The 12,707-nt window shown below is 42.7% G+C and overlaps 1 protein-coding gene across 1 annotated transcript in view; it reads right to left on the bottom strand.

Annotated features, from left to right (window-relative positions):
• Window positions 1-12,707, bottom strand: part of WDFY2 (WD repeat and FYVE domain containing 2) — a 421,169-nt gene that overhangs the window by 23,093 nt on the left and 385,369 nt on the right. The window contains exon 11 of the mRNA XM_078657271.1: window positions 4,567-4,675. Coding sequence (XP_078513397.1) covers window positions 4,567-4,675 — 109 coding nt within the window. The remainder of the gene's footprint in view (window positions 1-4,566; window positions 4,676-12,707) is intronic.

Consider the following 12,707-nt stretch of genomic DNA (forward strand, 5'->3'; position numbering starts at 1 on the left):
GGATCAGGGACACATTGGTTTGGCCGCTGGCTGAAGAGAGTTACAAGGTGCAGAGGCTCTGCATAATGGGGCACAATATAGGTCTGATGGTTCGGAGTGAGCAGCTGAAGGAGGGATGGCACACTGTATACTTCCAGGACCAGCTCATAGGAGAGATAGCACTTCGATTAGTCTATATGGAATTTCATGTGTGTGTATATTGACATTTATCTTGTGGGGAGGGAGGTAGGGAAATACCGGTCTATGATACTCATGTTTGGTAGAATAACGAGGATGCAATTTGTGGTATATGTTGCATCTATTGTAAACTGCATAAAAAAACAATTTCATATGAACCTTTTGAAGTTACTCTGAAAGCATTTAATGCTTGAGTTTTTGGAACACTTGTGTGGTTAGAGAAAGGAACCAACCACAATGGGCCGAAACTATACAGCATGACATTACATAGAGAAGAAGGTGGGGTCCTTCGGAGAAAACCTACATTGCATCAACTGACAGAAAATGTTTATTCTTGCTGGCAGCACAAGAGAATATTCCTCCTTGATTCACATAATAACTTAGTTCAACAATTCGAAGGATAGATCTGTTATAGCTATTCCGTATTACACAGATAGACAGCTGATGATAGGACCCTCGCCCCAAAATTTGAAAGAATGGAAGAGAAAGAGGCCTCCTTAGTTCACTTTTCAAAAGTTGGCATTTGATTGTCCCAATCACTGTGCCTTTGTGCCAGTAGCCTAGGCCACATGACTCTGCTGTTGTGGTTCGTGTATTGCTGAAAAACAGTGAGACGAAGGGGACTAAGTGTAAACAGGATGGGCCATCCTGCAAGGATGGCTGGGTGCAGATTTGTAACCAGCCATATTTACAGTTCAATGGGCTTTGCCTCCTGCACACGCAAAGGTACCGGCTACCAGGCCTGCCCTTGCTTTTGTCATCCCAGATAGTTTGGAGTCAGGCCCAGAAAGGAGGAAGGAGAGACATAGGCGGACACTGGGGATAAAAAGTGGCAGTCTCAGACCTCAAATCAGATCACTTTTGGACCTGATGAAGACGCAGACTAAGGACTGCCCTGCTACTAGAAGGACTTGCCTGTTGCTGGAGGAAGGAAGACTGGACCTGCTCCCTTGAATTCAGGATCACTGAGTGACTCCAAGGGCTAGTCGGCTAGCCTCCTGTGTGAGCTACAGGGACACAACAAGCTTTCTGAGGCCTTGAATCCAGCTGCTGACCTATGCTAGAATGAGGCCTAAACTGCCCCCGCCTCCAAGTGATGCTCCCCAGGTCTTGGACCCTTGGAAGTGGTGTTGGAGATACTGTTCCTACCTAACCCTAAAGCAGGAACTTAGAAAATTAGTCAAGAACAACTGCCTGGAGAACAGACATAAGACCTATCTGGCAGCCGATCCAGCTGAGGTGCATTGCCAGTCGGAATTACTTTGCTGTAGCTCTCGCTACGTTCTTTTCCCAGCAGCAAGTCTTTTTCAGTGGGACTTCTCGATGAAGGTATCTGGCCTTGTGGAGCTCTCTTTGGATACAGCTTTGTCCCACTAGAAGAATTCGACTTCCCAAATATTTGCTGAGTACAAAGGTAAAAATCCTCACATCGACCACATCTAGTGGCTCTCTGACGATGACCTCCTCTCGGACACAGCTTGCTGCCTTGACCTGCTGAAGACTATAACTTCTCCAGGAAATCTTCAAGAATTTGTCTAAGACAAAAGGTAACTCTTAGATCAGGGTGAAAATGGCATCTGTAGCCTACTCGAACTCCATTGCGGTCGGCCTAAACTTATGACTTTGGCCAGTTCTCACGCGACCGGATACATGTGGTTGGCGCCTTGTTCTTTTTGGTGCTGTTTTTCACTAAAAACTTTACAAATTCTTACCTTTGGTTCTACTGATTGGATTTGATTTGTTTTGGTGGCAGTTTACTTATTAAAATGTACTCTATTTTTCAAAATTGTTTTGGGATTTTTCTGGTGTTGTATTTTCAATGTATTTCTGTTTGTGTGCATCATAAATACTGTACACATTGCCGTTAAGTTAAGCCTGACTGCTTTTGTCCCAGTCTACCAGAGGGTTAAGCTCAGGCTAATTTCGTGACTTTTTGTGGTACACCCTGACAAGGATTGTGTTTATTATATGAGTCGGGCTTCCACATATATACCACCCCCTGTCTTTCACTCTTTCAAGAGCACCATGAGGTAATTAATTTGTAACAGGTCCTGATGCAGGGTAGCACTCTCTAAGATGTACTTACTCTCTGATCAAGGTGGGCTTGCTGTCCCGAATATGCAGCAATATTTTCATGCTGCACAGCTCTAATGGGCGCTAAATTGGTGGGTGGGCTAAACCTTCAAGTTACAGCCATTCTATCACCGGCATGGTCCCTCTTGTCTGCCTTTCAGCTTTTTCACTCCTGTAGGCGAGGTAAGTCACCAACCTCACTGCTTCTGGAAGTTGCTTACAAATGTTTCAGCCGCAGCCTACACCTCACACAATCCATCATCCCGTATGCACCCGCGCTACCACTACCGAGCACACCCAGCAGTGGCAGAATCACCTTGCAAGCTAACTCTCTGCTTGGATGGAGATAGGCTTGCACACCTTGGGTGATCTCTATCGTGAAGGTGCATTAGCGCCCTTTGATACACAAGTGGAGAATGATGGATAGTCACAGGGTCAGTTCCTTTTACACAACTCGCTGGTAACAGCACTGGGATCCACCTAAGGGGACATGTCAAAGGAGTCCTCAACACACCTTGAAGTTAAATACCTACACGTATTGGGAACAGGGAGATACCTCACAAAATAGTTTGCAAACTCTCTACGCCCGCACACAGTACAGTCTCTTGCACCGTTTAGGTGTCACTGGGATACGGATCTAAATCGCCTGTGAACAGATCGGGAATGGGCCGCCATACTGGAAAGTCCAACCCACATCACTCGAAACGCTTGCTTCCGTTTCATCCAATACTACATAATTCACAGAGTTTAGCAACCCCAACTAAAATAAATAGAGATTTCATTTGAATCAATGCCCACTGACCCAGAAGTCGTTTACTAGACGCTGATCTCTTTCACATGCTGTGTGCCTGCCTATCCCTCGTCACTTACTGGCAATATGTAACATCCCGAATATCGATATGTACCGGGCGAGGGCTCGCGCTTACATGGGAAACATGTATCCTGGGCCTATTCCACAGAAGAAAGGGGCAGAGGGTCACCTCCCGATTTATTGACATGGGGCTATTGACGGCTAAACGCCTAACCACAAGGCGATGGAAGCTGCCTGAGCCCCCTTCCACATTAGCATGGACTCAATTAATATTGATATGGGCACAAGCTGAAAGCACAGCACTGCATGGGGAGGACACCCTGGGGTTGCGCAAAATCTCGATTGCCTCTAACTGGGATGCCAAGTTACAGGACTTCCAAAATGACCGACACCTAGACACTGACCACTTAACCACCACATGTGGGACAGGAGTGCCAGTCACAGTGCCTCAAGATAACACATAACTAACAGGCGCAGAAGACGAGGCATCAAACTGCCCCTTTGCAATGTTCCAAGGGGCCATTTGAGGCATAATGCGCATGCTATTTCAAATTTACCAAACGTACTAAACATCGGGAGCGGGTTCGGTGAAGGCCAGAGTGACTCGAGTTGGGTTCAGTTAAACCCCTAACTCACACTACCCCCCACTACACTGCCCTTCAGTCGATCGCATTGCCAATAACTCCACTGCCAGATTCCATTCCCTTCGGCAACGCATAATTAAGACCCCATGCCAGCACCACCACAAGCGCTACTATGGACTCCAGCGCCCAAATGCTCCTATATGAGATTACTAGTTCACATGCTGCCCCCTTACTGGCCGTGCCTTGCGTCACCCGCATAACTACCATATGCTTTTTCTCATTTATTGTTGATGTATGCATGGCAAGTATTAAAGCAGTAATGTCAACCTATGCCGTGTACCTGTATTATTTCCCAAATAATGGGTGGAATGCTTGAGTTAATCTCTGCCAGTGCAGATTGGACTTGTCGAAAACTGATTTAAACAAAAGTGAGTGGGGTTTCCACCACCTCAACTAATAACCCAATAACCCTATTTCTTACAACAGCGATTACACACAGTATGCGAATGCATGTCCAAATTCGACTGACAGCAACCTGAAAAGTAAGATAAGGAGTTGGTGCAATGGATTACAGTATGGGCAGAATCAGAAATAACTCTAGAAAAGTCAAAATCAAGAGACTGCTGTATTGACAGCATATATGTGCTAATTTTTCCTGAATTGTACTGTTTAATCCGGAATAAATACAAATAAGTTATTAAAACAGTAAAGAACAAAGCAAATGCCAATCAACCTTGATCCAGACCCAATACAAACACTCCAGTCTGAACTGTTTGACAAGTCCAATCTGCACTTGCAGAGATTAACTCAAGCATTTAACCCATTACTTTTGTCAAACAATTAAGTGGATCACAACTTTTAGAACACTTTTATTACAGGAGTGGCAATGTTTATTTCCCTAGGATAAAATGCATTTATTACCTTAATAACTCGGTCTGTCCCACAAGTCAATAACCACACTCTGGTTGCATCAAAATGTACATGGACGATTGTGTGTTTACTGTCATGGAAAGAAGCGGTGGGTGCTCGTCTATAAAAAAAACACATATGACGGGTTAGCTGAGACTCAGCAGGACTGTCCATCCAATCTCTTGAACACAGAAGCATTACACATATTTTACTAGGAGTATCGCTGCTATGCAGGGCAGTACTTTTTAAAATAAACTCACTGTAAGAATACATTTTTTCACACTGACAAAAACACTGCTTAAGTGCAAACTATTTTTTGTTCTCTATTTTTAATATACTTTTGGTAATTTGTGCATGTTCACAGGGCTTTATGCCGGTATTCTGACAAAGTATCACTGTACAGAGCTGAATGCCAGACAACAAATATTTATTGGGGATACACCATTGAAATGTCACTATTAAAAGCAAAACATTTAGTGTTTCAGAATTTTAAATGGGTACGTTTGTTTTTAAAGGTTTTATCAATAAATTAACTAAATGTTTTCCAACAAGGTTAGCATTGTAAAACTAAAGTACATTCATGAGGTTGGTGTTGGTGGGTCATATCAGTGATCTATGGTAAGGTTTGACTTTCTTTCTGACATGAACTTGTGCATTGGAAAGTTTGAAATCAATGAAATAACTTGACAGTGTTTAGTCACACTGTTCAATACAGCAAAGGCAATCAGTAAAGAATAACCTTAATGGCGAGTGAGATTATATTAATAAATGTCTTTACAAGCAGATATAATCAAATGTATCTCAGTTATGCTAAATAAGGCCTAACAAAGCGATTTAAAATGCCATCAAAAAGTATGCTAAGCCTATGACTAATGCCACAGCTCAACCATCATGGCATACTGAGTACCTATTGGATTTGGAAATCAAGGATAATTAAAAAAATGTGTGAAAGAGCAGATGACTTGAGTATCACATTACACAAAAAGTCAGCAAGCAGGAGACCATAATGTTCTATTAGTTCCCGCTGCACCAGCTCCGGGTTCAACTTTTTGTGCTCGACTAGGCATCGTTAGCTTAGATTGTCCAACCAGGCTTTTAAAGATCACACCAGGTAGTTCATGATCAGGGAAATGCCCTGACGAACGTGCCAGGCCCACAGGTGTAGGGCCTCCTGGCACTGGGCCCAGTGCCCCACCCAGCCCTGCTTGTTGGAATACTGCATGCCGGTGGTGTTGTCTGTGAGGACCTAAACCCCCATAAACTTATGGATGGCAGGAAGGATTTTAACAACAAATGAACAGCCCACAACCACAGCAGGTTAATGTGGAGGCTGGTCTCCATCTTTCCCAGTTGTCCTCTCCAATCCAGCAATGACATATCTGGCACCATCATCAGCTTTAGATGGGATAGGGAAAGAGATCTGCACCTGGTAAATTTGCAGTTGAACAGCTACCACTGCACATATTCTGCAGTCTCCTCTGAAACCTGGATGGTTTCAGATCCCACTGCAGAGCCGCGTGTGCTATTTTGCATGGTCTATGGGCAGGACTTGAGGAGACTAAGAGGCCAAGAAGCCTGAGAGCACCCCTCACTTGAGGGTCCCTCTTACGATCCTGGACAGAAACTGAAACATCAGGAAAAAAGCCAGAGTGGCCTGGGCTAGTGATCCAGGGGGAACGCCCAAAAGTGCTCCATATCAAGGATGGGTCTGAAGTAAGGGAGTCTCTGTGAAGGAGTGAGATGTGGCTTTGTATATTGATTGTGAACCCCAGCGATATAAAGAGGTTCGCTGTAGTCTGGAGGTAGTCAATGACTGACTGTGGTATGAATGTCTTCAACAGCCAGTCATCGAGGGCTGGGAAAACTGGAACCCCCAACCTTCAAAAACGTGCTGCAACCACCTCCATCATCTTCATGTACACCAAACCGCTGAAAGGGAGCACAGCAATCTGAAAATGCTGGTGGCCCAGTTTGAACTGCAGGTAGTGACTGTGGGTCTGCAGGATGAGGATATGGAAATAGGGTGCTGCAGGCCCAATGCTACAATACAGCCTGTTACCTCCAAGGTAGATTGAATCTCAGCTAGCATGAGCATCTTGAATTTGTCAAATATCTACAATAGGACAAAGGTATCGCCCTTTATCAGCACTAGGGAATAGCTGGAGTAACACCCAGTTCCAATCTCTGAAGCTGGTACGGTCTTTGGCTCCTTTCTCCAACAGAGCCTGAACTTCCTATAGCAAACTTGAAAATAGGTCCTCCAAAAGTCACTCTGATGTGAGTGGAAGATGAGACAGCCAGAATGGAATGGCAGGGCAAAGCACCGTTGGAATATCGGCAGGACCCACCTATCGAACATTTTGATTTGCGACCTGTGGAAAAAACAACTTATTTTGCCTTCCACTGGGGGAGCAAGTGAACTAAAATTAAAGCAGCTTGGAGACAGCTGCCAGATGGGTAGTGAGTGGGGGCCAGGAGGTGTACTCACAGGGTCTTGTCAGATTGTACTGGGGCTAGACATGTTGGAATTGTGCTGGGACGCGACTTTGGCCAAGGTCAAGACTGATTCAGTTCGGAGTTGGACATGACAAATGTTATTGGCATCATCCTCCAGTGTCAGCGGCATCAGGGCCAGATTCGATGGGGCAAGGACTGTCATGGACCACGTTGCTGGGCTTGAAGTTGGCTATGAAATCGGAGCTGAAAACGAATTGAGTTCAGGAGGCACTGACAATGCAGAGGATGTAGTGCTGGCAGTAACCCAACTGGAGGCCTCCAAGAATCAGCACACCAGCGGGAGCTTGTAGTGTACAGAAGATATGAAGAATGACCTCTTTAAATGTATCAACCTGTTGTAGCATCACCAATGCATTGGGATCAGCTGTTCAATCAGCTTCTCAGTTGGGGGCTGGGAGTAAGACTGAGAGGCACCTTGATGTCTTCAAGACTGCTAGGAAGGAGTGTGTTGCAAGGCCCACTTGAATTATTTGTGCTTCTTCAGGGGATTGGACTTATCCGAAGACATAGAATGCAATGACGACCTGTCACGGGAACAACTCTGTGTCATCGACTTCAAGTGGGAATGAGCCTTACACAACTTCCTACTGTATTCTGCGACGTACAGCTTGGCTTTGCATTCCTGGATAAACTTGGAATAAGGCCCAAACGCATGCACCAGAGAAACACCTCCTGGGGATCTGTCACAGACATCTGTTTGCAACAGTTGCTTCAAGGCTTAAATCCTGTAGTTTTATGGTGGGACATATTCCATTTCTCATTGGAGAAATTTTGAAAGAAAAAACGTGTCCATTGACAAGGAAAAGTTAGGAGCTAGCTTCGGATCTACTTACAAGGGCACGAAAGGAAACTGTCATCGGTGGTCTTGAGTGGTGTCCATACGAGGCTCTAGCTTTTACCTCTGGGGTGAAGCGGAGTCAATGCGTAGCCGCATAGCACCAACCTATTCGCGTACATGGACTGTGCTGAAAAATATTCAGGATCCAGTCTTGAGCCTGGAGATATTCCCATATTATCCATAAAAATTAGGAGGTTATATAAGCCTCATTACTTTATGCAGCAATTCTTCCAAATAGATTTCTGAATATGATACACATAAACCTGCCTACAACCAATGTTCAGCAGAAAAGGAGAGCGTGAAACGAAAAGGAAAGAATTAAACTACAACTACACTCTCTCCCTTGCTCACCCACAACAGAGGCAGGGGCTGATGTTACAAGAACATCTAGATATTAGTATTGGTACCTATTGTGCGTGCTAAGGAATTCTAACCTAAGTTATTTCTTGTATAGTTGCATCTTACCAGCTTACCACAAGTCACTTTCAGTTCTTTGGCTGTGTTAGTCAGAGGGAATATTCAAAGGAGACAGGTACTTGAGGCACGTAATTCACAATATTTATTCAACAGACGTTTTAGAAATTGAGCCCATACGTCTTCAAAACCTTCTCAGTGGTGTTCTGTTGAATGGGTTATCATTTCCATCCCCATTAGTTCCCAGATCTGGTATAGCCAGGCCCTGTGATATGTTATTTGGTCTGTGATCCACAGTAAAGTAGTAGCTTGTTATGATACAGAAAGTGCTAGGGCCATTGTTTCCCTTTCAGCGAGTAAAAGAGGAAACATCTGTTTATTAGGGAGACCTCAATTGATGGAAATGTGGGGATCTGTGTGTCGAAGATGATGTCTATGTCGCTTAACACTTCTTCCCAAGGCAAGATGGTGGTGTAAGATGCCTGTTCTCCTGCATTCTCTCCAGATTTCTTCTAATCTTATTTCCAAGTGTGCATTCTAGAATGGATCAGGTACTTATAGTACATTATTTTCAATGTAGCTTGCCTGCTTGCTGCACTTCTAGCTGATCTATGGAAAATCTCTGTCAGTTCTTAGAGAGTAATCTACCGATCTCTGCTTCCCACCTTGTTTGGATGTTTTTTAGAAGCACGGCTTTCAATAGGACCTTATTAATTTCCAAAAGCAGACATGTTCGTGAGAATGAGTCTTCCTATTCCTTTTTATCCATGTTCCTGCCACTTGCTGAATACCTTGCTCATGAGAGATGGAGTAAACTCAAGCCTACTTATTAACGAGGATAAGGGAGATGCAAACGTTGTGAAACCTTTCTCTTCTGCCACATTGTCAAATACTGCTAGGATGGCCTTCATCATCTGGGAGGAGTACATCACCTGTGTTCTATGCTCTGTGGGAAGGCAAGTAACCTTCCAGGCATGGGTCCCAGCTATAGGTTTGGCTAAAAAGCACCAGTGTTTTTCTGCTTTGATCCTACCCACTCCACCATATATTACAATTGGGCAGTCCGGTTGTAGTAAATTGTGGCCTTGTAATACTGCACGATGTTGGGAGTGCCTCTACTGCAAGTCTGTGCGCCACCCTCCTAACCTTCTGAGTATTTTTCTTCCCCGCCGTATAAACGTATCCTCTGTTCCCTGTAGCTTCTACAGTATTAGAGGGGTAATGGTTATGCGGGGTTAAAGGATGAGATAGAAATGTACAATATTTTGGTTAAGGTCTTCTTGACTGTGGCAAAGTACGCAGATCCTAATGGATAGTGTGTAACAGATTGGTGAAGTTAAGGCAGGATGTGAACTTTAGGGAGGAGGTCAGTTGGATTTCAATGTAAGGTACTGAATAGGTGGCCCAAGTGATCGGAAATTGTTTTTAAGAATGTTCTTTTTTTTTTTTTATAAAAAATGTATTTAATACAAACATTTTTTTTTAAATACTGAAGGACACTAAGAAAAAATTAAGCGCCCTGTTTAAAAAGTCTTAGTAAATATAAGCATTAATGCCTACCACGAAGCAGCGGTTGTTTAGAATATAGTAACGTGAACACTGAAGATAGAGTAAGATAGCAAAGTGAACATTGTAATTACGGGTAAGATAGTTCCTCAAAAACGCTTGAAATGTGGGGCACCACTTGATTTCTCCATTCATACAACACCAGGACAAGAGGACGCCCATTATTAAAACAATAAATACATTGCTGTTCGGGAGAGTTTCGATTTAAGGAACCGGAACCCGACATCACGTGATTGAGGTAACAAATTTAAATGCCGTTTTTTTGGCATCCTGCCTCTTTTTCCCATCGATCGAGGACAACACGTATGGCTGCCATAAGGAATGAGAGGTGAGGAGACTATGGGGAGGTTGTAGTCAAGGTGTCAAATACATTGATTGATTTGGTGCGAGGTAGAAAATCGAGTTTAGATCCGCACTATAGGCACCGCTAGAGTAGAACTCCCTGTGTATACAAATAATAAACAAATGTGGGTAAATGGCCCTTTCTTCATGCAATATTGGGTATGCTTAGTCAGCCATTATGGTTTTTATCAGCAATGACGACCTGTCATGGGAACAAGTCTGTGTCATCGACTTCCAAGTGGGAATGCGCCTTACACAACTTCCTACTGTATTCTGCGACGTACAGCTTGGCTTTGCATTCCTGGATAAACTTGAAATAAGGCCCAAACGCATGCACCAGAGAAACACCTCCTGGGGATCTGTCACAGACATCTGTTTACAACAGTTGCTTCAAGGCTTAAATCCTGTAGTTTTATGGTGGGACATATTCCATTTCTCATTGGAGAAATTTTGAAAGAAAAAACGTGTCCATTGACAAGGAAAAGTTAGGAGCTAGCTTCGGATCTACTTACAAGGGCACGAAAGGAACTCCCTGTGTATACAAATAATAAACAAATGCGGGTAAATGGCCCTTGCTTCATGCAATATTGGGTATGCTTAGTCAGCCATTATGGTTTTTATCAGCAACGTGGCAACATTAGGAAAAACTCTGCAGTAGCCTCTCTGTAAGATAAAGATTGTGAGGTGGGACTGCAAATTGCAGCGGTGGTCTAATGTGGAACAGCGAGTAAGTGTGCACAATTCTACTGATCCAGCACTCATTATGAAAGATATGCGGAACCTATGGACAACATTTAAATACATTGGAACACTCTCCTGGACAATATGACGATAGGGAGTATAAAGGTGTTTAAGATTTGAAGGAAAGAGACGAGGGGTAATTCCTTGAAGGAGAGTAATAAACACATGTGGTTAGAGTAAGAAGAGGATATAAAGATAACATTGAAACCCATAGCAAGCAGAGAGATTAATTACCTAGGTATGAGCACAATGAAAAGAGCGGAACCAGAGGACAATTGAAAAATTCCAATATAGAAAAAAGAGGGGAGCTCTAGGTTCGTGTTGACATCCAGTAGTCAATCACTATAGTGGAGAGAGAACACCACGTATAGACGGGTGAGCACTTACAAATATGTTGAACAAATGTGCTTAATTTAGGTCATTAAGTGATTAATTCTAAAATGGCCTTCCAAAATATTAATTTTGCATTAGGTGAATATATCGTGTGAAGAGGTCACAAGGAAAGTGACACGGTCAAAAGCATAGGATGACTGGAGAGTGATATTATATTAAATACCCAGCAACCTATACAAGGGTGAGTGTATAATTAGACAAACAACAAATAAATGAACTTATGAGACTTAAGGAAAATCACATATATAAATATTTGCCTTTGCAGTCTTAAAAAAATTGTACAACTGGTGAAGCTGACTGCAGCGTCCTTAGATGATTTATCAGAGAATCGGCACAAGCTTTTAAAGGTATGCATATAGGCTGATCAAATTAATGGTGAATGGAGAATGAATGAAATAAATTTGGTAAAAGTGAGAGACTCAAGAGTGGTACTTAAGGGCTAATCACGAATCAGGTAGAGAGGATGTTTTGATGACTTTCTCTCTTTAAGTGGGACTACAAACAGCAGAATAATAGGTGCTGATAAGGATTAAGTTTATGTAACAATGGATTATGCTATGTATTGAAAAAATTTGCCAATGTATATTAGTGATTTTATTTTAAAAAAAAAATTATTCACAGATTATTGTGTTTTTTAACTGTCCTGAGGAAGGTGGTGCGAAAGCAGGATCCACCGAAACGCGTCGACAATAAACCTCTGTGGTTTTATATAAATTGTATAATGTTTTTAACGAAATGTTGAATATTGTGAATGTGCATCACAAAGTGTGATATTATAGTAAATGTGTTTTCTGATTGTAGACATCTGACCAGTTGTTAAAAAGTGAGAAGCTAGTATTTCCAACTGACCAATGAAGCAATGTGTTTTTAAATGTTTTAATAAAACTGAACGTAATATATAATTGGCATTGTTAGGCTTAATATTTTCCATTGTGCAAAGTGCCTTTTGTGGTTCTACTTAATTCAGGTAGGTGAAATAAGTCTAGGTACGTTTGGGATGTGGTCTGAATAAAGAGACTGTGGAATGTGGAGTGGAAGAGAGTAGTTCAAACAAATAAGTTGAGCAGAAAAATAGGGTCTTACCAAGGGAACACTTATTTAAATACTGTTTTTCTTTTGGCACAGACAGATTGAGTATTTGCGATTTTTGCAGGTTTGGAGAGAAACAAGAGACAGTGGCAGTTTGGTCCATGTGAATATTTGTTCTTCTAGTTTTGTTACGGCTACAAAATAGCTGTTCCGCAATAAGGTTTCCATGTCTCTACTCAACCACATCCCAATGCATCTTACTGAGGATGTGTACAATTTGAAGGGGTTGTCAACCGTATATTCAGTAGCAGCG

This window comes from Lissotriton helveticus, chromosome 8, assembly GCF_964261635.1.
Source record: "Lissotriton helveticus chromosome 8, aLisHel1.1, whole genome shotgun sequence".
NCBI lineage: Eukaryota > Metazoa > Chordata > Amphibia > Caudata > Salamandridae > Lissotriton > Lissotriton helveticus.